At 43.1% G+C, this 24,798-nt stretch overlaps 1 protein-coding gene across 1 annotated transcript in view; it reads left to right on the plus strand.

Annotated features, from left to right (window-relative positions):
- PPFIBP1 (PPFIA binding protein 1) overlaps window positions 1-24,798 on the plus strand; it is a 113,795-nt gene extending 88,997 nt beyond the window's left edge. The window contains 11 exon segments of the mRNA XM_070755086.1: window positions 3,825-3,966; window positions 6,471-6,599; window positions 7,907-8,057; window positions 11,983-12,094; window positions 13,559-13,647; window positions 15,465-15,587; window positions 15,755-15,880; window positions 18,105-18,293; window positions 20,517-20,699; window positions 21,632-21,697; window positions 22,448-24,798. Of these exon segments, the coding sequence (XP_070611187.1) occupies window positions 3,825-3,966; window positions 6,471-6,599; window positions 7,907-8,057; window positions 11,983-12,094; window positions 13,559-13,647; window positions 15,465-15,587; window positions 15,755-15,880; window positions 18,105-18,293; window positions 20,517-20,699; window positions 21,632-21,697; window positions 22,448-22,534 (1,397 nt within the window). The 3' untranslated portion in view covers window positions 22,535-24,798.

The raw sequence follows: 24,798 nt of genomic DNA on the forward strand, positions 1-24,798 counted from the left end.
GTTGGAACAGCCTGACTTTTGAGATGTTCTCCTCAGTGCTTTCTTGGCAAGGCTGAATTTCAAAGAGACACCAGAAATAATAATAATAATAATAATAATAATAATAATAATAATAATAATAATAATAATAATTTATTGGATTTGTATGCCGCCCCTCTCCGTAGACTCGGGGCGGCTAACAACAATGATAAAAAACAGCATGTGACAATCCAATAATAAAACAGCTAAAAACCCTTATTTATAAAAACCAAACATACACACAAACATACCATGCATAACTTGTAATGGCCTAGGGGGAAGAAATATCTCAACTCCCCCATGCCTGGCGGTATAAATGGGTCTTGAGTAATTTACGAAAGACAGGGAGGGTGGGGGCAATTCTAATCTCTGGGGGGAGTTGGTTCCAGAGGGCTGGGGCCGCCACAGAGACGGCTCTTCCCCTGGGGCCCGCCAAACGACATTGTTTAGTTGACGGGACCCGGAGAAGGCCAACTCTGTGGGACCTTATTGGTCGCTGGGATTCGTGCGGTAGCAGGTGGTTATGGAGGTAATCTGGTCCAATTCCATGTAGGGCCTTAAAGGTCATGACCAACACTTTGAATTGTGACCGGAAACTGATCGGCAGCCAATGCAAGAAAGGCATCTATGGAGTGGTGCCGTGTCTTAGAGGAGGCTATGGGTTCAATCCTACGTAGAGACAGATATTTTTCTCTTCTGGGCACGCTGAGATTGTATCTGCTGGACAAAACAAAGCCGCCCCGAGTCTTTGGAGAAGGGCGGCCTACAAGTCTAATAAAAATAATAATAATAATAATAAAACTCCGCATTGGCAACAGGAAAGGCAATGGGCCACTAAACAGTCAGCTCCATCCAGTTGCCCAGTTCCCACACTACAAGGGATCATGGAGTTGTTGAAATAATGATTATTTCAACAATGCGCGTTGTGGCAAGGTGCGTTTTTCGTCCATAGAAGAGATCCAAGCAGCCGTGACGAAGACCTTGCGAGACGTCGCTGAAGACGCCCACCAGGGCGCGTGCTGGTCATGGCACAGTCTCTGGAAAAAATGTGTAGAGGCCCAAGGACAGTACAGTGGTACCTCGAGATACGAGTTTAATTCGTTCCGGACCTGGGCTCTTAAGTCGAGCAGCTCTTATCTCGAACGACTTTTCCCCATAGGAATTAATGTAAATAATTTTAATTGGTTCCAGCCCTCAAAAAACTCACAAAGTTAGTCTAAATTATGCAGAAAGACATGTTTTTAATGAAGAAATGTACATGTACATATAAATGAATAATGAAGTTTCTTTCACTTAACTTGTAAACTTTCTTAAACTTTTAAATTTACATATGTTCAACTTCTCTGCCACCCAATCCTGTAGGACAGAGGTCCCCAACCCTTTTTGCACCAGGGACCGGCTTTAAGCGATCAAGAGAGGAATGGGTGAATGAATGGACGGAGGGTGGGAAGGAAGGAAGGAAAGAGGGAAGGGACAGGAACAGAGGAAGGAAGCAAGGAAACTTATGAAAGGGGAGAGTAAGAGAGGAATGAGTGAAGGGAGGGAGGGAGGGAAGAAGGTGGGAAGGAGAAAGAAAAGAAGAAATAGAGGAAGGGAAGGTAAAAGAGAGAAAGAAAAAGAGCAAGAAAGAAAGAAAGAAAGAAAGAAAGGGGGAAGGGACAGGAACAGAGGCAGGAAGCAAGGAAACTTATGAAAGGGGAGAGTAAGAGAGGAATGAGTGAAAGGAGGGAGGGAGGGAAGAAGGTGGGAAGGAGAAAGAAAAGAAGAAATAGAGGAAGGGAAGGTAAAAGAGAGAAAGAAAAAGAGCAAGAAAGAAAGCTGCAAGCACCCCCCCGAGCCCCCCAGGCCGGCTGCAACCTTTTAAAACACGCGCGCCGCTTCGCAGCTGTCTCCTGAAGCCGAACGCGGAAGTTAGCGTTTGGCTTCAGGAGACAGCTCCTTGGCGCTTGTATCTCGAATTTGGGCTTGTAAGTAGAACAAAAATATCTCTCCCCTCCCAGCTCTTATCTCGAGTTGCTCTTAAGTAGAGCAGCTCTTATGTCGGGGTTCCACTGTACTTTGAAGAATTTTAATTGTTTGTGCAAATCTGTTCAATAAATTCCTTTTTTTTTTAAAAAAAAAAATTGCATTACTTTTGGAACACGCACCCTGTAGGTCAAATAAATTAAACTCAATGAAATTTCATTCCATGGTTCTTTCACGCTTGGTCTTCAAGGACCGTCGTTTATCCACCTTATCTCCCTGCAAAGAATGGAATGTTTCCTCGCTCCTCTTCCAAGCTCACCCCTTGTTGCTTTGGGCTGTTTGTGAAAATACCTGAATGCGTTGGCTGCTTAGATAAGACACACCTGCATGGCATTTTGTGGAAAAGTCGCTTGGCATGTCTGATAATTTGTCTTGTGCAAAGTGTCCTTCCTGTATTGTGGGGGCGGGCAACAAATGTCTTAGGGAGTCATCACTCCCCCACCCAAAAAAATATTGCCTGAGCTGTTTCCCCCCCCCTTTACTTAAGCAAGGGTACCTATGGGAGGTGTGTGAAGTGTTTCAAACATTTTGTATGTATGGTTTAGGTAGGTAAGTAGGAAGGGAGGAAAAAATTGATAAAGGATGGAGGAGAAGGAAGGAAGGAAGGAAGAAAGGATGGGAGGAAAGAGGGATGGAGAGAGAGAGGAAGGAAGGACACTGATGAGTAAAAGGAAGGAAGGAAGGAAAGAAAGAAAAAGAAAGAAAGAAAACATTGATAAGGGAGGGAGAAAGAAGGAGGGAGGGAAGTAGGAGCAAGGAAGAAAGATCATTGATGAGGAAGGAAGGAATGAAAGAAGGAAGGAAGGAAAAACACTGATCAGGGAAAGAAGGAAGGAAAGAAAGACACTGGTGGAAAGGGAGGGAGAGAAAGAAGAAGGACGGAGGGAAGGAAAGATGGAAAAACTGATAGGGGGAGAAGGAAGGAAGGAGGAAAAACATTGATAAGGGGGGATGGAGAAGGAGGGAAGGAAGAAAAAGTAAGAAAGGACACAAGGAAGGGAGGAAGGGAGGAAGGAAGAAAAAATGATAAGGGAAGGAAGGAAAGGGCAGGACACTGATAAGGGAGGGAAGGAAGGTAGGAAAAATAATAAGGGAAGGTATGAAAGGAAAGAACACTGCTCAGGAAGGAAGGAAGGAAGGAAGGAAAAATTGATAAGGGAAGGAAGGAAAGGGAAGGACACTGATCAGGAAGGGGAAGGAAGGAAGGAAGGAAGGAAGGAAGGAAGGAAGGAAGGGCAAATAATGTAACTGGTCATTGGGCTTCAATGAATTATCCAAAATTGCACTTTGCAACCAAGTTTGTGGAAATGGCAAAAACGTAGCTCATTTCTTTCTACCCCAGCGATGGTGCAAAATACACAGAGGTTACTTAGAGGCAACATAGGGTTAAAGCAATTGATCTGAAGACAAGAGACCCTTCAGGGCCTCCATTAACCTTCTCTCTGGACATTCGTCAAAGATACGATTACTACCAACAACTATGGAATAATAAGTTCTAACTGGTTCTTGTTCCAAGCTTGCTCAATCTTTACTCCATACGTTGATAATTAAACAGAATCGGGGCTGGCGGAAATCGAGACGTAATACAGAGAATCGGTTGTGCGGCTTTTTAAAAACGGAGCAATGGTTAATTAATGGCTTCAAAGGAAAATTCTTTTGTCGATCGTGGTCAACTTGCCATGATAGAACCGGCCTTTCGCAAAAGTGACCTCTCTCCCAGTTCAAGGAAAGAGACTTGACATAAAGTGGTACTTAAGTTGAGATTTGCTTTTATTTAATAGCAGAGTCGGAGAAGGACTCTCCCGATCACTTGGATCTGGCCGGCTTCCCTCGTCCATCCAAAGGCGCAGAAGGTGGACCTCTCACCCCGCCTTCTCCGGACTCCAAGAAGAAGGCGAGAGGGATCAAGAAGTTGTTTGGCAGGTAATAAGTTCAGGAGGGAAAGAGTTTTTAATAGGAAAGTGAACCCAATAACAAGGGGACACAATCTGAAGTTAGTTGGGGGAAAGATCAGAAGCAACGTGAGAAAATATGATTTGACTGAAAGAGTAGTAGATCCTTGGAACAAACTTCCAGCAGAAGTGGTTGGTAAATCCACAGTAACTGAATTGAAACATGCCTGGGATAAACATATATCCATCCTAAGATAAAAGACAGGAAATAGTATAAGGGCAGACTAGATGGACCATGAGGTCTTTTTCTGCGGTCAGTCTTCTATGTTTCTATGCCATTCTGCAAAACTTCATCCATGGAGCTCACCAGACATACCTCAATCTGAGTATTGTATTGGCAGTTCTGTGTTAGCAAAAACTTCAGAAGAGAAGGATTTAGGGGTAGTGGTTTCTGACCGTCTCCAAATGGGTGGACGGTGCAGTCAGGCGGTAGGGAAAGCGAGTCGAATGCTTGGCTGCATAGCTAGAGGTACAACAAGCAGGAAGAGGGAGATTGTGATCCCGCTGTATAGAGCGCTGGTGAGACCCCATTTGGAATAATACTGTGTCCAATTCCGGAGACCTCACCTACAAAAAGAGATTGACAAAATTGAAGGGGTCCAAAGACGGGCTACAAGAATGGTGGAAGGTCTTAAGCATCAAACGTATCAGGAAAGACTTCATGAACTCAATCTGTATAGTCTGGAGGACAGAAGGAAAAGGAGGGACATGATCGAAACATTTAAATGTGTTAAAGGGTTAAATAAGGTCCAGGAGGGAAGTGTTTTTAATAGGAAAGTGAACCCAAGAACAAGGGGGCACAATCTGAGGTCAGTTGGGGGAAAGATCAGAAGCCACGTGAGAAAATATTATTTGACTGAAAGTAGTAGATGCTTGGAACAAACTTCCAGCAGACGTGGTTGGTCAATCCACAGTAACTGAATTTAAACATGCCATATATTTAAACATATTTCAAATTCATGAATTCTTGTATTAAGCAATTCTTATATATGAATACAATTGTCAACAATTGACCCCCTTTCATTCTTTTTTATTCTCTGTTTTCTCTATCGATACGAACATTTAATTCAGTTAAATCAAAAATTTAATTAAATTTAATCCCATTAATCACTTAGAAACATAGAAGACTGACGGCAGAAAAAGACCTCACGATCCATCGAGTCTGCCCTTATACTATTTTTTGTCTTTTATCTTAGGATGGATCTATGTTAGCAACCTAATCCTTAGCAAACTGATATGAAATTATTGACCTATAAACAAAACCTTTTAACTTAATAATTTGATTACTTGTACCCAAGTTGTTGGTATAAAGGTAGAAGAAAGAGAAAGAAGAAGCGAAGAAAACAGGGGTGGAAGAGATACACGTATAATATATTTTCGTATAATAATATACGAAAATAGACTATCCTGGGTCTTGAAAGCTTAGAACTGCGGCGCCTAAAACACGATTTAAGTATTGCCCACAAGATCATATGCTGCAACGTCCTTCCGGTCAACGACTACTTCAGCTTCAACCGCAACAACACAAGAGCACACAACAGATTCAAACTTAATATTAACCGCTCCAAACTTGACTGTAAAAAATATGACTTTAACAATCGAGTTGTCGAAGCGTGGAACTCATTACCGGACTCAATAGTGTCAACTCCCAACCCCCAACATTTCTCCCTTAGACTCTCCACAATTGACCTCTCCAGGTTCCTAAGAGGCCAGTAAGGGGCGTACATAAGTGCACTGATGTGCCTATCGTCCCCTGTCCAATTGTCTTTCCTTATCTCATATATTATATATATTATCTCCTTATCTATATCTATATCTATATCTATATCTATATCTATATCTATCTATCTATCTATCTATCTATCTATCTATCTATCTATCTATCTATCTATATATATATATATATATATGTAGATTGTTCTGAGTTCGGGTTTTGCCCTGTGTAATGTTTTGCATGTCTATGCGACGTTTCGGTAAAATCACATTTACCATCATCAGGCTGGAGTTCCAATCTCTGTGTTTTTGCAAATGAATATATATATATTATATATATCATATATATTCTCCCCCTATCTCTTATATCATATATATTCTCTCCCTCCCATCTACTTCTCTTCTTTTTTACTTTCTATCTTTATATATATTACTTAATGTCTATTCTCTTCCATATGTATTGTATATTGGACAAAGAATAAATAAAAAATAAAAAATAAGGGAACAGTGGAAAAACTAAAAGAAAATGGATGATTGATTTCGCTCCTGTGTAACGTCTGGCGGGCACTAAGCAAACCGTTGTAGGTTGAGGGCTACCTATATGCAGGAAGAGTTCACCACAACATGAGGAACTGTATTAAAGGGGTCGCAGCATTAGAAAGGTTGAGAACCACTGCTCTAGGTATTGCTATCTCTGATGTTCTCCTCAATGCCACAATTCCCCCCCGTTCTTCAAATTTGGATTATTTTTTCCGTCCTTAGACTAAGAAGAAGCCAATCCACCACATTCAATCCTGACGATATGACGGAGACCGAGTTCAAAAGAGGCGGAACGAGAGCGACGGCTGGTCCGAGGCTGGGCTGGTCCAGAGACCTCGGGCAATCGAATAAGTAAGACACAGAAGTAATACAGAATTTTATTATTATTATTTATTAGATTTGTATGCCGCCCCTCTCCGTAGATTTGGGGCGGCTCACAGCAATAATAAAAACAGTGTACAATAACAAATCTAATATTTAAAAATATCTAAAAACCCATTATTTTAAAAAAACATACACACAAGCATACCATACATAAATAATAATAATAATAATTATTATTATTATTATTATTTTTTATTATTTTTTATTTTTTTAATTGGATTCATATGCCGCCCCTCTCCGCAGACTCGGGGCGGCTAACAACAATGATAAAAAACAACATGTAACAATCCAATTTAATAAAACAACTAAAAACCCTTATTATTAAATCCAAACATACACACAAACATACCATACATAACTTGTAATGGCCATGGGGAAGGAATATCCTAACTCCCCCATGCCTGGGGGAGATGTCTCAATTCCCCCATGCCTGACAGCAGAGGTGGGCTTTCAGGAGTTTATGAAAGGCAAGGAGGGTGGGGGCAATCCTAATCTCCGGGGGGAGCTGGTTCCAAAGGGTCGGGGCTGCCACAGAGAAGGCTCTTCCCCTGGGTCCCGCCAGACGACATTGTTTCGTCTATGGGACCCAGAGAAGGCCAACTCTGTGGGATTCGTGCGGCAGGAGGCGGTCTCGGAGATATTCTGGTCCGATGCCATGAAGGGCTTTATAAGTCATAATCAACACTTTGAATTGTGACCGGAAACTGATCGGCGACCAATGCAGACTGCGGAGTGTTGGTGCAACATGGGCATACTTTGGGAAGCCCATGATTTCTCTCGCAGCTGCATTCTGCACGATCTGAAGTTTCTGAACACTCTTCAAAGGTAGCCCCATGTAGAGAACGTTGCAGTAGTCAAACCTTGAGGTGATGAGGGCATGAGTGACTGTGAGCAGTGACTCCCGGTCCAGGTAGAACCGCAACTGGTGCACCAGGCGAACCTGGGCAAACGCCCCCCTTGCCACAGCTGAAAGATGGTTCTCTAATGAGAGCTGTTGATCGAGGAGGACGCCCAAGTTGCGGACCCTCTCCGAGGGGGTCAGTAATCCCCCCCCCCAGGGTGATGGACGGACAGATGGAATTGTTTCTTTTTTCACTTTTTCTTATGATGCTTGAATGCAGCTGGACGAGAAATCGTTTTTAAACAGAGATGTGTTTAGTTTGGATTTTCTGCCCGTGGGTGCTGCTTTGTTCCGATCCGATTAGGCCCGAAGCAGAACAGACTCCAACTCAAAACAATGGCTTCCGCCTGACGGTCCGTCTTTATTCCTTTAGCGATCTGGACATGCCGTTTGCCAAGTGGAGGAAAGAACAGGTTTGCAGCTGGCTTCAGGACCAGGGCCTGGGTTTTTACATCGGGAATGGGAAACACTGGATCTTATCCGGCCAGACCCTCCTGCAAGCATCCCAGAGTGATTTGGAGAAGGTAACACACTTATATTTTGTCCCCCAAGTTGACTTGAGAGTTGTGCGGTCCTTGGTGCTGTGTTACATAGAAACCTAGAAGATTGACAGCAGAAAAAGACCTCTTGGTCCATCTAGTCCACTGTTTCCCAACCTTGGCAATTTGAAGATATCTGGACTTCAACTCCCATCATTCCCCAGCCAGCAGTCTAGTGTTTCCCAACCTTGGCAACTTGAAGGTATTTGGACTTCAACTCCCAGAATTCCCCAGCCAGCAAATGCTGGCTGGGGAATTCTGGGAGTTGAAGTCCAGATATCTTCAAATTGCCAAGGTTGAGAAACACTGATCTAGTCTGCCCTTATATTATTTCCTGTGTTTTATCTTAAGGATGGATCTATGTTTATCCCAGGCATGTTTCAATTCAGTCACTGTGGATTTACCAACCACGTCTGCTGGAAGTTTGTTCCAAGCATCTACTCCTCTTTCCGTCAAATAATATTTTCTCACGTTGCTTCTGATCTTTCCCCCCAACTAACCTCAGATTGTGTCCCCTTGTTCTTGTGTTCACTTATCTGTTAAACACTTCCCTCCTGAACCTTATTTAACCCTTTAACATATTTAAATGTTTCGATCCTGTCCCCCCTTTTCCTTCTGTCCTCCAGACTATACAGATGGAGTTCATGAAGTCTTTCCTGATAGGTTTTATGCTTCAGACCTTCCACCATTCTTGCAGCCCATCTTTGGACCCGTTCAATTTTGTCAATATCTTTTTGTAGGTGAGGTCTCCAGAACTGGACACAGTATTATTCCAAATGTGGCCTCACCTGCACTCTATACAGCGGGATCACAATCTCCCTCTTTCTGCTTGTTATACCTCTAGCTATGCAGCCAAGCATTCTACTTGCTTTCCCTACCTGCTGACCGCACTGTCCACCCATTTTGTGTTGAGGTGGGTTGTCTTCTGGTAGACGTCTCGTGATCCAGCTAGGGAACATCATCAGTGCTGATGTACTGATGGTTTTATACCTACTGATGGTTTTATGCCCTTCACTCCTCCACTCGAAACAGAATATCCTATGAAAATAGACTAGCAATCCTGGGCCTAGAAAGCCTAGAACTACGGCGCCTAAAACATGATTTAAGTATTGCCCACAAGATCATATGCTGCAACGTCCTACCGGTCAATGACTACTTCAGCTTCAACCGCAACAACACAAGAGCACGCAACAGATTCAAACTTAATACGAAGTGCTCCAAACTTGACTGTAAAAAATATGATTTCAACAATCGAGTTATCGAAGCGTGGAACTCATTGCCGGACTCAATTGTGTCAACCCCTAACCCCCAACATTTCTCCCTTAGACTCTCCACGATTGACCTCTCCAGGTTCCTAAGAGGCCAGTAAGGGGCGTCCATAAGTGCACTGGTGTGCCTTTCGTCCCCTGTCCAATTGTCTTTCCTTTCTCTCACTTATCATATATATATTTTCTTTCTTTCATATATCCTCTCCTCTAAGTTCACTTTTACCCTTATATATATTACTACATGTCTATTTTTCTTCCTATGTATTTGTGTATTGGACAAATGAATAAATAAATAAAAATAAATAAATAATCAGCTGGTTAAACATCTGTCAGAAGACAACCCACCTCAACACAGCACCAAGGACCCCACAGTTCAACCGAGAGCTGGAAATTCTGTCTTCTGATGGCGACTTGAGAGTTGCAACGAAGCTCCGCTAAGTAGCAATTCAACTACTGCCACGTAGTTGAATTGCTAACAAAGGCTGCCATCTTGTGTCCATAAGATATATATATATATGTATGTATTTATGTATGCATGTATGTATGTGTGTGTATACACACTCAAACCCATACACATCAACTTGCGACCACAATTAAGCTCAGCGATTTCACTATAATATTGTTTCGGAGAGGGGCGGCATACAAATCTAATAAATTGAATTGAATTAAAGTTGGTATGCTAATTTAAATAATAATAATTAATAATAATAATTTATTGGATTTGTATGCCGTCCCTCTCCGCAGACTCGGGGCGGCTAACAACAATAATAAACACAACATGTACAATCCAATAATAAAAAACAACAACTAAAAACCCCTATTATAAAACCAAACATAAACACAAACATACCATGTAGTAAATGTAGTAAATGTAGTAAAAGTAGCAAGTTTAAATAACTATATAGCAAATACAAACAAAACACAAAATAAATTTCATTGTGTATTTCATTGTGTATGTGTGTGTGTGTGTGTGTTTATACAACTTATGCAACTTTCAACCGCAATTGAGTTCAGCTACTTAAAATTAGTATCGCATTTAGGAGTCTTGACAGCTCACAGATTAAAAACAGTTCTTCAGCCTGTTTGTTTCAATAACTACATAGCAAATAGAAGGGGAAAAAAATTAAAACACAAAAGCAATTACAGTGATCCCTCGATTAGCGCGGGGGTTACGTTCCAAGACCTCCCGCGCTAATCGATTTTCCGTGTTATAGTGGTGCGGAAGTAAAAACACCATCTGCGCATGCGCGCCCTTTTTTTCCCATGGCCGCATATGCGCAGATGGTGGAGTTTGCGTGTGGGCAGCGGGGAAGACCCAGGGAAGGTTCCTTTGGCCGCCCAACAGCTGATCTGCTCCACAGCGCGGAAGCAGCGAGGAGCCGAAGATGGAGTTTCCCCGTTGCCCAGGCAAAGGGGAAACCCCATCTTCGGCTCCTCGCTGCTGCCGCGCTGCGGAGCAGATCAGCTGTTGGCCGGCCAAAGGAACCTTCCTTGGGTCTTCCTGCTGCCCAGGCAAAGGGGAAACCCCAAGAGAGCCAAAAGAGCACCGGGCCGGTTGGTTCCCAACCAAAAGAGTTTACCCCGATTGTCCTCGGTGGGGGAAAACAGCACGTCGCCAGGCTCCCCATCTTCAAGAGAGGCGCGACGGCTAGCCAGGATCCACGCAGGGGAGAAAAGGCGCGCGCTCCCAGCCGCTGCGCCCCGCTTGGAGAGCAGCGGCGAGCAGAGCACAGAAGACGACGAGGCTTTCGAGGGCTCCAAGGCGGGCGGCGGCACGTCCTTCGAGCACGCCGGCGGCGACCCCAAGCTGAAGGCGGCCACCACACACACACACGCCGCCGCCGCCATCCACCCAGCCGGGTTCCCCGCTTGCTACCTCTTCGCCTTCTCCCGCCTCCGAGGCCGACCAGCCCAAGCCGCAACAGACACACACACACATACACGCACTCCCTCTCTCGCGCTCACACAGACGCACTCAGACAGAAAAGAAAAAAAAATCCCCAAAAGAGGGGGACAAGAGGCAGGCACAAAGCGGGGGCACAAGGGGAGCTGCCCGGCAGAGGTTGCTTTTTTTCTTCTCGTGGGCAAGTGGAGGGGGGGAGAGAGAAGGAAAGAGAGAGAAGGAAAGAAAGAGATGAGAGAGGGAGGAAGAGAGTGTGAGAGAGGAAGAAAGAGAGAGAAATGATAAAAAAAAGGGGAGAAAAAAAGAGAAATGAGAAAATGATTGAAGCAGAGAATGACAGGAAAGAAAGAGAAAGAGATAGAGAAGTGACTCTTGGTGATGACGTATGACGTCATCGGGTGGGAAAAACCGTGGTATAGCAAAAAAAAACGTGGAGTATTTTTTAATTAATATTTTTTGAAAAACCGTGTTGTAGCGTTTCGCACTAATCGAGACCGTGCTAATCGAGGGATCACTGTATATATCAAAGCAAAAAAACCCAAACCCACCCTGAACTGCTAATAAACTCCCAACACTTTTTATAATGGAAAAACGATATAAAAACACACAATCTGAACGAATAATAAGCCTCTTATTTATGGATCTGTGTCACAAACTTGCCCCCGCCTGCGTGTATCGGATGCCTCGAACAGAAAGATTAATGCTGATCCAAAGACGTCATTTTGTGTCCCCTGCGTAGGAACTTGGCATAAAACATCCGCTACACCGGAAAAAGCTACAACTCGCACTTCAAGCTTTGGGCTCCGAAGAAGAAAACAATTACGGGAAGCTGGATTTTAACTGGGTTACAAGTATGTTCCCTTCCCTTATTTTATTTTATTTTTTTAAAATTTGCCCCTTTTTTGCTCTGTTTTAGAGTGGATTTTAAGATGCGTCCACCTCGTTCTATCACAAAAGTATTTGTGTACTGTATATTGAACATCATGTGGGTCACATCCAGTATTGGGTTGCTACATGGATTGGGGGAGGGGCGGGTTAGGTGGTTCCGGTAGCAAAAAATTAGCTGCGCGCACAGCTCCAGCTGACCAGCGGATGGACGCACGCATCGGAGCGAGATCTTTCTCCTTCTCCTCCTCTTCCTCCTCCCTTCCACTCCTTCTCTTTCTCTTTCTCCTTCTCTTTGTTCTCGATCTCCTTCTTCCTCCTCTTATCATCCTCCTTTCTATCTGCCTCCTCCTTTGCTTTCACCCCGTCTTCCCTCCTCCTCCTCCTGCCCTCTAACACTGATGATGTTACTTAACTGGGTCATGAAACATCTGAAAGAGCACCAAGGACCCCATAATCCTCCTCCTTCTCTTCCTCCTCGCCGTCTCCTCTTCCTCTTCCACTCTGCAAACCTCCCTCCTTACTGTTGTGGTTGGCTTCAGGCCAGCTCTTGTAGCTGGGGATTTTGATGTAGAACAGTGGGAGTCATCGGTTTACAGAAGACCAGTCTGGTTGCAGCCAGATGCCTCAGACAGCGAAGCAGAATCAGAGGGAGAGAAAGGCCGTGAGCAGGAAGAGACAGACAGGGGGGATGGGTTCAGCCAGCTCACCAGCTAGAGGCTCCTCGGACTCAGAAGAGGAAGATGTCATGAGTAATCCTATCCCGAATCCCCGTGTCAGGAGGATCTTGGGAAGGCGGGAGCAGCTGCGCAAGCGTAGAAACAAATGATAGAGCCACAGCTGTTAAGAGTTAATGACGCTGCTGAAACCCTGATAAAAAAGGGAGGGTCGGAGTGCTTGCATGGGTGATTATCATTTGTCTTTTGAAGAAAGAAACATTGTTGCAGTATGATTGCATTTTGGTTTGGATTCCTGTGAAGTCTCTTCACAGGAAAGGCTGTGCCGATTTGAGTGTGGAATTCTGACTTTATGGAGTCATAAATCAACATTGCTCTGGCACAAGCTTAAACGTATTGGGTGGACTTTAAGTGAGTAACCCTGACCTTCTGGACTCATAAATCAGTATTGGTCTTGCATTCAAGCAGGCGTTTGGCCTTTGTACATAAGAGAGACCTTCTTGATTTATTGCTCTCCTGTAATGTGTTTGACTTATTTCTCTGCTCGTGGGTGGCTAGTAGTAGCCAGGCAGAACACTTACTTGCGCTGATGACGTTACCTAGCTGGGCAACGAAACGTCTGCAAGAAAATAACAGAGCTCAGAGACCACCGAGGCCTCTCTCACAGAAGATATTTATCAGCCCCGATGTCTCACTGGTGTGTCTGCATTTGTAGGGAAGCCATTTCACATTTTTTGTTTCTTCTGTTTCCAGGGTGGCTGGACGACATTGGGCTGCCCCAGTATAAGACCCAGTTTGACGAGGGGAAAGTGGACGGCCGAATGCTTCACTACATGACCATTGTAAGCAACTCCGTTGTTGTGCCGTTGACGGACGGTCCTCCACTTGCGACCATCATTTTAGCCCACAATTTCAGTCGCTAAGCGAGACAGATTAAATTTATTTATTTATTTTATTTATTTTATTTATTTTATTTATTTTATTTATTTTATTTATTTTATTTATTTTATTTATTTTATTTATTTTATTTATTTTATTTATTTTATTTATTTTATTTATTTTATTTATTTTATTTATTTTATTTATTTTATTTATTTTATTTATTTTATTTATTTTATTTTATTTATTTTATTTATTTTATTTATTTACTTACTTCTTATTTATTTACTTACTTACTTATTTAATTTTATTTATTTACTTACTTGCTTACTTATTCACTTACTTATTTACTTACTTATTTATTTAATTTTATTTATTTACTTACTTCTTATTTTTTTATTTATTTACTTGCTTGCTTACTTATTTACTTACTCATTTACTCATTTATTTATTTATTTAATTTTATTTACTTACTTATTTACTTACTTACTTATTTACTTACTTACTTACTTACTTACTTACTTACTTACTTACTTACTTACTTACTTACTTACTTATTTTGTATGCCGCCCCTCTCCGTAGACTTGGGGCGGCTCACAACAGTAAAATTTTGTTCCACCTTACGGCCTTTATTATGAATTGCCACAGCTATTGAGTTCGTCGCTCGGTTGTTAAATGAATTTGGATTCCCCTTTAATTTTGCTTGTCGGAAGGTTGGAAAAGGGAACCATGTAACACTGTTCACCGTCACAAATATGAAGCAGTTGTCACACCTCTGTCAATCACGTGACCATGCCATGGTCGTAAGTGTGAAAAATGATCACTAAGTCACATTAGTGGGATGCCCTGCCTCCGGACTTCTGTTGCCAGTCGAAGCGCCGGGATGAGGCTCCCCTCGCTGGGATTCAAAGCAGCGCTGGCAAAAATGAAGGGGAATCCCAGTGCTTCGGCTGGCAATGGATGTCCGGAGGCGGGGATTCCCAGCGAGGGGAGCCTCAGGAGAATCCCCGTGCTTTGGCTGACATTGGAAGTCCAGAGGTGGGGTTTCCCAGTGAGGGGAGCCTCAGGAGAATCCCCGTGCTTTGGCTGACATTGGAAGTCCAGAGGTGGGGTTTCCCAGTGAGGGGAGCCTCAGGGGAATCCCCGCGCTTCGGCTGGCAACGGAAGTCCGGAGGCGGGGATTCCCAGTGGTGCAAGGCAAAAGGGGTGACTTTTGGGAGGGGGTTACACGCCTTATTTGCTTTTACATTGATCCCTATGGGGAAAATTGCTTCGTCTTACGAACTTTTCATCTTACGAACCTTGTCACGGAACGAATTAAGTTCATAAGACGAGGTATCACCGTATAAGGGTTTTTGTTTTTAAAGAAAAATGTGTAAGAAGTGGAATAAGGCACGGCGGCTTATATAGATTTGTAAGATGAGAAGCATAATGAGTTAACATTGTTAAAAGGAATTTAATTAGAAGAAAATTGGTTATTTAGATGCCAGAATTAGAGGTTGAGGGTCAAGGTTTGGGAGTTTGATATGTACTGAAAGTAAATAATTTGGAATTGAATTTTTGGAGATTATACATGACTAACTAATGAAATAATGTTTTAATTGTAACACGAATAGAAGGTATTTTGTAGTGTACTGAAAAAGTTTCTATGGGGGAAAAAATTAAATAATTTATACCGTAAGTCTATGGACCACCTGTAGGACATTCATGCAATTTTTCCCTCCAATACCTGATTGTGGCTTTGTTGTCGTCGGTTTCTTCTCGGTGCCCATGTCTGCAGGATGACTTGCTGTCTTTGAAAGTTCTGAGTGTCCTCCACCATTTGAGCATCAAAAGAGCCATCCAGGTCCTCCGAATGAACAGCTTCGAACCCAACTGTCTGCGCAGGAGACCATCCGACGAGGTATCCGCCCGTAATATTCAAATACGAAATTTATCCATTGTAAGATAAAATACAGGAAATAGTATCAGGGCAGACTAGATGGACCATGAGGTCTTTTTCTGCCGTCAGACTTCTATATTTCTATGTTTCAAATGAATGTTCTAATTTGTTGTATTTTTGGTTGCCAGAATAACATCACCCCATCGGAAGTTTCTCAGTGGACCAATCATCGAGTAATGGAGTGGTTGCGTTCGGTGGATCTGGCTGAATATGCTCCGAATCTAAGAGGAAGCGGAGTTCACGGTGGTTTAATGGTCATTATTCCATTTATATATCTTTTTTTTTTAAGTTGATGGCTTGGAACTTACTATTCTACCCCAGCTACAGACCAGAGAAAACGTAACACATTCTCCGTTTGTTCAAACCTATGTTTCATTGATTAACCACTCCTAACAAACTGGCTTAGTAGTGTTTGCACGTATACACCTGTTCTGTCGGGCTCTCTGGTAGACTCCTCCCAAAAATTCATAGGTACAAATTTCAGACACACACACGTTTGAAAATTCAAAACAATGTTCTTTATAATGAAAATTCACTTAAACCAAGCCCTCTTTTGGTATAGCCAAGAGCCCTCGTCTCCAAACAACCTGGTAATTTATACAAGTCCCTTATCAGTTCTGTGATACTTAGCTTGCAGCTGGGAGGCAATTCACAGTCCTTCTTCTTTCACAAAGTGAAACACACTTTGCTCTGGTTTAGTTTCAAAGCGGGGAAAAATCAGCACACAAAAGGTCAAAGTCAGTAAAGCAGTCACGAAACACAAGGATCAGATAATCCTCCACGATGGCCAAACCCACAGGCTGCTCTTTATAGCAGCCTCACTAATGACCACAGCCCCACCCAACCACAGGTGGCCTCATTTTCTTTGATAATAATCTCTCAGTTGTTGCTGCCTATGCATCGCTTTCCGCATGCGTGGCTGTATCATTAACTCTTGTTCTGAATCCAAGGAGGAGCTAGATCATTGATCTCCTTCTGAGCTGTCTGCCCCACTCTCCTCCTCCCTGTCACTCATGTCTTCTTGCCTTCATCAGCAGATTCCACCGGGGGCAAAACAGGCATGCGGCATGTGGATGTCTCCCCCACATCCACAGTCCTTGGGGCAGGAGCTGGGCCAGAGCTAACCACAACAGAGTGCGACCGGAACAGTCTGGAATTAAATACACTTAAAAGCATAGAAATGGTGGTAGACTTTAGGAGAAACCCTCCCATACTTCCACCTCTTACAATACTAGGCATCACGGTAGAGACCTTCAAATTTCTAGGTTCTACCCTATCACACGATCTAAAATGGACCCCTAAAAAAATGTCATCTAAAAAGCACAACAACGAACGTTCTTTCTGCTGTGTTCGCCCTCCCTGGGCATTGAATTATGGCTGTGGCCATTCTCGCATGCCCGATAGTGTCCGTCCTCCTCGAGCCACAGCTGACATTGGAACATCATCTTTCAGCTGTGGCGAGGGGGGCGTTTGCCCAGGTTCGCCTGGTGCACCAGTTGCGGCCCTATCTGGACCGGGACTCATTACTCACAGTCGCTCATGCCCTCATCACCTCAAGGTTCAATTACTGCAACACTCTCTACATGGGGCTACCTCTGAAAAGTGTTCGGAAACTTCAGATCGTGCAGAATGCAGCTGCGAGAACAATCAGGGGCTTCCAAGATTCGCCCACGTTTCTGCAACACTCCGCAGTCTGCATTGGCTGCCGATCAGTTTCCGGTCACAATTCAAAGTGTTGGTCATGACCTATAAAGCCCTACATGGCAATGGACCAGATTACCTCCGGAACCGCCTGCTACCGCACGAATCCCAGCGACTGATAAGGTCCCACAGAATTGGCCTTCTCCGGGTCCCGTCGACTAAACAATGTCGTTTGGCGGGCCCCAGGGGAAGAGCCTTCTCTGTGGCGGCCCCGGCCCTCTGGAACCAACTCCCCCCGGAGATTAGAATTGCCCCCACCCTCCCTGTCTTTCGTAAACTACTCAAGACTCATTTATACCGCCAGGCATGGGGGAGTTGAGATAGCTCTTCCCCCTAGGCCGTTACAATTCTACGCATGGTATGTCTGTATGTATGTTTGGTTTTTATATTAATGGATTTTTAATAATTTCTAATACCAAATTACTATTGTACACTGTTTTATTGTCGCTGTTAGCCGCCCCGAGTTTTTGGAGAGGGGCGGCATACAAATCCAATAAATAAGTAAGTAAGTAAGTAAGTAGTAAGTAAGTAAGTAAGTAAGTAAGTAAGTAAATAAGTAAATAAGTAAATAAGTAAATAAATAAGTATGTATGTAAGTAAGTAAGTAAGTAAGTAAGTAAGTAAGTAAGTAAGTAAGTAAGTAAGTAAGTAAGTAAATAAATAAATAAATAAATAAATAAATAGATTTCCTTCTTGAGTTTTTTGCAAACCGACTGACGTTTGTTGACGGGAATCTACCGGATGCCCGAGTTCTGAAATCTGGTTTTCGTGTCGCAGGTCCTGGAGCCTCGTTTTAACGTGGAGACCTTGGCGCAGCTGCTTAACATCCCGCCCAGCAAGACGCTCCTGCGGCGGCACTTGGCCACTCATTTCAATTTGCTGGTGGGCAGCGAAGCTCAACAGGGAAAGCGCGAAGCCATGGAAGGGCCCGATTACGTCCTCCTGACAGCCACCGCCAAAGTGAAGGTATCGGAAGAAGGGTCTTGGTTTTTCTGGCTTATTTCGGTTTGGGGAAATCGACGCCGGAGGCGACTAGGCCGAGGTTGAGGGTGGGGTCAAAGGTGTCATCAGTTTGGAATCACTAAGAAGAGTTCGGGTGAGTTCTGTTGATTCTCATCGAATGCCAATTGGCCTTGATCGTTAGTCGGTTAGATTCTTGTCCGTAGGTAGCATGAAATAAACTTGGTTTCTTGTGGCTAACAGTGAGCCCTGCCTGGCACGGTGGTTAGAATGTAGTATTGCAGGCAAAGTCACTGCTCACTGCCAGAAGTTCGATCCTGACCGGCTCAAGGTTGACTCAGCCTTCCGTCCTTCCAAGGTGGGTCAAATGAGGACCCAGATGGTTGGGGGCAAGAGGCGGATTCTGTAAACTTAGAGAGGGCTGTAAAACCACTGGGAAGCAGTATATAAATCTAAGCACTATTGCTATCCTTTTCTTTCTTTCTTTCTTTCTTTCTTTCTACCTTCCCTCCTTTCTTTCTTCCCTCCTTTCTTTCTTCCTTCCTACCTTCCCTCCGTCCCTCCTACCTTCCCTCCTACCTTCCCTCCTTTCTTTCTTCCTACCTTCCCTCCTTTCTTTCTTCCTACCTTCCCTCCTTTCTTTCTTCCTACCTTCCCTCCTTTCTTTCTTTCTTTCTTTCTTTCTTCCCACCTTTCTTTCTTCCCTTCTTTCTTTCTTCCTTCCTACCTTCCCTCTGTCCCTCCTTTCTTCCTTCCTTCCTTCCTTCCTTCCTACCTTCCCTCCTTTCTTTCTTCCTACCTTCCCTCCTTTCTTTCTTTCTTTCTTCCTTCCTTCCCACCTTTCTTTCTTCCCTCCTTTCTTTGTTCCTTCCTAACTTCCCTCCTTCCTTCCTTTCTTTCTTTGTTCCTTCCTACCTTCCCTCCTTTCTTTCTTCCTCCCTTCCCTCCTTTCTTCCTCTCTTTCTTTCTTTCTTTCTTTCTTTCTTTCTTCTTTCCTTTCTTCCTCCCTCCCTCCCTTCCTTCCTCCCTTCCTTCCTTCCTCCCTTCCTCCCTTATTCCCTCCCTCAATCTCCTTCCTAGTGGCACAGTGGTTAGAATACAGCATGGCAGGCAAACTCTGACCACTGCCAGCAGTTCAATCTTGACCAGCTCAGGGTTGACTCAGCCTTCCATCCTTCCAAGGTGGGTCAAATGAGGACCTACATTGTTGGGGGAAAGAGGCTGACTCTGTAAACTGCTAAGAGAGGGCTGTAAAAGGACTATGAAATGTTTAGCGAGTCTAAGGTTTTTTTGGTATTGCTAGTTAGGGCTGAACAGAGAATAAATAAAGTTTTCTAGAGAATATACACTGTTCAGAGAAATAAAGGGAACACTCAAAAAACACATCCAAAATCTGAAAGAATGAAATATTCTCACTGAATATTTTGTTCTGTACAAAGTTGAATGTGCACAACAGCAGGTGAAATTGATGGTCAATCAGTGTCGCTTCCTAAGTTTGATTTCACAAGATGTTTGATTGACTTGGAGTTATATTGTGTTGCTTAAGTGTTCCCTTTATTTTTTTGAGCAGTGTAGGAATGCGAGGATGGTACCTATCTGGATACTGTTGTGGTTTACCCACCCTCTGGGATCATATTAGGAGAAGGGTGGCTTATAAATTGAATTAATAAATAGTTTAAGTAATATGCTTAAGTAATATGCTCCAAATTTATTTATTTATTTATTAGATTTGTATGCTGCCCCTCTCCATAGACTCGGGGCGGCTCACAGCATACAATAAAACAATTCATGACAAATCTAATAAATTTAAAAAACATTTAAAAATGTTAAACCAGATATACACACAGACATACCATACATAAATTGTATAGGCCTGGGGGGGGGGGAGGCCTCAATTCCCCCATGTCTGACGGCTGAGGTGAGTTTTAAGGAGTTTATGGAAGGCAAGGAGGGTGGGGGCAGTTCTAATCTCCGGGGGGAGCTGGTTCCAGAGGGCCAGGGCCGCCCCTGGGCCCCGCCAACCGACATTGTTTAGTTGACGGGACCCGGAGAAGGCCAACTCTGCGGGACCTAATCGGTCGCTAGGATTCGTGCAGCAGAAGGCGGTTCCGGAGATATCCTGGTCCGATGCCATGAAAAAAAAATCCATCTCTCATTCCGGGTCAATTGCAGTCGTAACCCGAGGACCAGCTGTGCTCAAGGACTTTGCTGGACTTTTTCTCTTTTCAGCCAAAGAAACTCACCTTCAGTAACTTTGGGAATTTGAGGAAGAAGAAGCAAGACGACGGAGGAGAAGAGTATGTGTGCCCCATGGATTTGGGTCACGCGGCAGGAACCGGATCCAAGAAAGGGTTTAAACCGGGTTTGGATAACAGAGTTTATGACGACGATGATCTGGACAGATTGGAAGAGGTATTTCGGGTTAAAACGGAACGATGTGTGGTCTGTCTTGCCTCTTCCTCTCTCTTTTTTAAATTTTATTTTTATTTATATGTTTTTCCTTAACATATTTAGCCAAATGCATTTTTTTAGGTATTTAGTAAATAGTGTATCGTCTGGGTCATTTACCTGCGCAGTAATCCCTCGCTACTTCGCGGTTCATCTTTCGCGGATTCGCTACTTGGTGTTGTACATACTCCTGATCAGTTGGAGGATGATGAAGATATTGAGGACTCGGATTCAGATAGTGTTTATGAAGTAGTGGGGGGGCCGGGGTTACAGGTAGTAGAACAGCTGGGAGGCCAGCCACAGGATGGGGCTATGAGTTCAGGATCTAGTGAGGGAGAATCAGATGCTCGCTGGGTTAATCCTAAACTCAGAAGGGTCCAGAAAAGTAGAGAACAGAGGTCTGGAAGAAGATATTAAGAAGAATGGGTTAAATATTGTAGTGATGTATTTGACGTCAGGGGGTCAGTGGAGAAGAAGGGTGGAGTTTCAACGTTGCCGAAAAGAATATTGGAGGTGTTTTTGCCACGCTAAAGTAAGCCAAAGTATTTGTGAAGTTAGAAAAAGCAAACTTTATGTTGGAGAATCTTCTCCATGTCTGTAGAGATTCTCCATTACCCAGTTTATGGTGGAACCCAAAGGCCACTGGACTTTTCTTGGCGGTTGTGCCTTAAAAATGTTTAGCTTCCTGCGCAAGAATCTTCCGTGCGTTTCTGGATGTGTGAAAAGTTCCTTCGATCCAAGCGTTTCTATTTCTCTCCCGTCTTGTTTGAGCATTGGCTAAACTTCAAAGAATAGATGGGTCCAGTGTAGCATTGAGTAGGTCAGTGAAGACGGTTCTATGATGTGGGATTTATAGGAATCTCTCACCTTCTTCTTCTTCCTTCCTTCCTTGGAAGATGGAAGATTCGGAAGGGACCGTGAGGCAGATTGGAGCTTTTTCCGAAGGCATCAACAACTTGACCGTAAGTCATTGTTTAATTGACACATCCCCCTAGTCTTTCTTTCTTTCTCTCTTTCCTTTCTTTTCCCCCTCCCTCCCTCTCCTTCCTTCCATCCTTCCTTCCTTTTTCTTTCTTCCTTTATTTTTCCTGTCTTTCTTTCCCTCTCTCCCTCCTTCCTTCCTTTTCTATCTTTCCAATCTTTCTTTATCTCTCTCTCACTCACTCAATCAATCTGTCTCCCTCCTTTGTTTCTTTCTTTTTCCTTTTCTTTTTTCTTTCTTTCTGTTTCACTGTCTTTCCCCCTCTCCCTCCTTCCTTACCTCTTCTTTCTTTCTTCCTTCCTTTTTCTTTCTTCCCTCCACCCTCCCTCTTCTTTCTTCTTCCTTCCTTTATTTTTCCTATCTTTCTCTTTCCCTCTCTCCCTCCCTCCTTCCTTACCTTCCTTCTTTCTTTCTTTCTCTTTCACCCTGAGTTTGCGGAGAGGGGCGGCATATAAATCCAATAAATCTAATCTAATCTCTTTCCTTTCTTTCTTTCCTTCTTTTTCTTTCTCTCTCTCTCTGTCTCTCTCTTTCCCTCCCTCCCTCCCTCCTTACTTCTTTCTTTCTCTCTCTCTCTTTCCCTCTCCGTCCTTACCTTTTTTTTTCTTTCTCTCTCTCTCTCTCTCCATCTCTCTCTTTCCCTCCCTCTCTCCCTCCCTCCTTCCTTCTTTCCTTCCTTCCTATGGGATTTCCCCCCGCCAGTTAACTCTTCCCCGCCTTCTCTTTGCAGCACATGCTGAAGGAAGACGACATGTTCAGGGACTTGGCCACCCAGTCTCCCAGTGCCAGTATCACAGACGAGGACTCCAATGTGTGACCGGGGCAGTTGGAGGTGGGGGGGACAGACCCATTTTGGAGCATGGCTGCCGTGCATGATGGACCCTGCACCTCCTGGGAGAAAGCCCTTTTGACCAGCGTTTGCAAGAACTGATGGCGGGGAGGGGAGCGATCGTAAGAAGTCTAATCGTCCAGGTTTTCTAGTAAATTGATGAGATGGGAAGAAAAAAGGACCCCCTAACCCCCTTTTCCCTCCTCCCGCGTAGCAATTTGTGCCATTCTTCTTCTAAATAAGACGCTGAGGTCTTCAAACTTGGCAACTTTTAAGACTTTGTGGACTTCAACTCCCAGAATTCTGCAGCCGGTGTAGCTTAAAGTTGCCAAGTTTGGGGAACCCTGTTCTACACCATAATGTTTTATGTACAATGTGCCATAATGTACCCTTATAATTTTTCTTTTCACTCCAGTAATGCAAAAAAACCCCCCAAACCCCTGGGAGGAATAATCCTTTGCAAACCTCTGATATTGGCATCCATTGCCAAGGTTAAAAACCAACTTCCTCTTCTGATTTGCCTCTTCGAATCGGCCACGTGTTGAAAACTTTGTGTGGTTTTTTTTTTTAAATGCAGTTTTTATGGGGTAAAAAAATGTATTGAGTACATAATGGGCCAGAGGTTTTATACTGTGATGTGTTTTAAAAGCCTAAAAACCCAGCTGGATCCTGGAGAAACCAGTTCACCTTGACCATTGCTTGCAAGAAATGAGATCCCTGAAAATTTCTCTGAACCTACAGGGTGAAAATTGTCCCCGTCCCCTTTTTATAAAATAACAGTTTTTACAATCTTTTAAAACTTAGCAGTTGCAGCTGAAAATCTGGAGTCCAGACCTTTTTTAAACCCCTGGATTGCAACGTTTTTATCTTCGAATGCCGAGGAATTTTAGCCAATCCACGTTATTTTACAGTATTAAATTCAGATACGAAATCTTGCCTTTGAACGACTGTTTACGATAACCTATTGAATGTTTATACATCTTCAAGATAAAGCATGCCTTTCTTACTGGGTATTTCTTTTTTTAAAAAATAATCAGACTCGTCCAATTTGGATGGAAAACCTTGGCCAGCCCCCCTTCACCCCCCCCTCTCTTTTCCTACTCCAATATCAACTTTTCAAATTTTTAAATTTTAATTTCCCTTTTCTCTTTGGGACGTAAAGATTTGGAATTTCTGGATGCTGTAGAGATAGTGTGGACCTCAACATTGGAATTGGTGATCCAAAGATTTTTATTTTATTTTTGTAAGAAGAGCTACTTAGGTTTTTGGCATGTAGACAAAAAATAGTATAGTGGTTATCAGTGGATTCCCTTCTATTGAATCTCACCGTTCAGTTTTTGGGAAAGTAGCGTTTCCGATTGGAGAAAGACTTCCAACATTGCATCTCAAATCTTTCGTTTCCTGAAATTTTTCGACGTGTTTTTCCTTTTCTGCTTGCGACGAGTTTCATTTTGAGATGTGTCTCATTGGGTGGAAATGGAATTCTTTGCCAATTGGTGCTAATTCTAAGAATTTTGCCACATGCACATTCATTTAGAGATGGACTCATGATTGCTCTATAAAATTATTGGGTTTTGCCTTCTTAAAGTCTCGAAAAGCTTCCCCAATACAGCGATAAGGAGAATAATTTTAAAATTGATTTCTGCATTAAAATCAATTTCTAAATCGATTCACCACTGTTTTGTTTCGCTGGGTTCCTGAGTTTGTTTGAACGAAAGGAAAGACAACGTTTGTAAATAAAGGTAATTTATGAATTGAATTTTTTTTTTTTCATTAAAAGCAAAACCCTTCCCTTACCAACAGCCTATTTCGGTTCCTTGTTAAAATTCAACGAATACGAAATTATATCTTCTGCTCTCTTAAAAACCAGATTTTTGCACTATTTGGATAAAATATACCCAGAAAAATCAAGCTCAGATGCAAAAATAAGTAAATCCAAAGAATGAAAATGCAATACAGCCATTAAAAAACCCCTGTTATGCATTATATGAAGAGAACCAGATATATTAATTTTTACTTATGATGAACATGGCTGTCTTTTTTTTTTTTCTGGTTAGGAAAATAGTTCTTATTACTACGGGTCTGGGGAGAGTAATATAAGGCTCTTAATTAAGCCAAGGGGTTTATATAAATGCACACAAGATGAACTATCATTATTGGATATTTTTGGGGGATGTTTTGTGTACAACGAGGTCAGTTGAAATATATGTATTGCTGTGTTCAAGAAATAAAAAACCTACTGAGAAATAAAA

The sequence above is a fragment of the Erythrolamprus reginae genome, chromosome 6 (assembly GCF_031021105.1).
Source record: "Erythrolamprus reginae isolate rEryReg1 chromosome 6, rEryReg1.hap1, whole genome shotgun sequence".
In the NCBI taxonomy this organism is placed as follows: domain Eukaryota; kingdom Metazoa; phylum Chordata; class Lepidosauria; order Squamata; family Dipsadidae; genus Erythrolamprus; species Erythrolamprus reginae.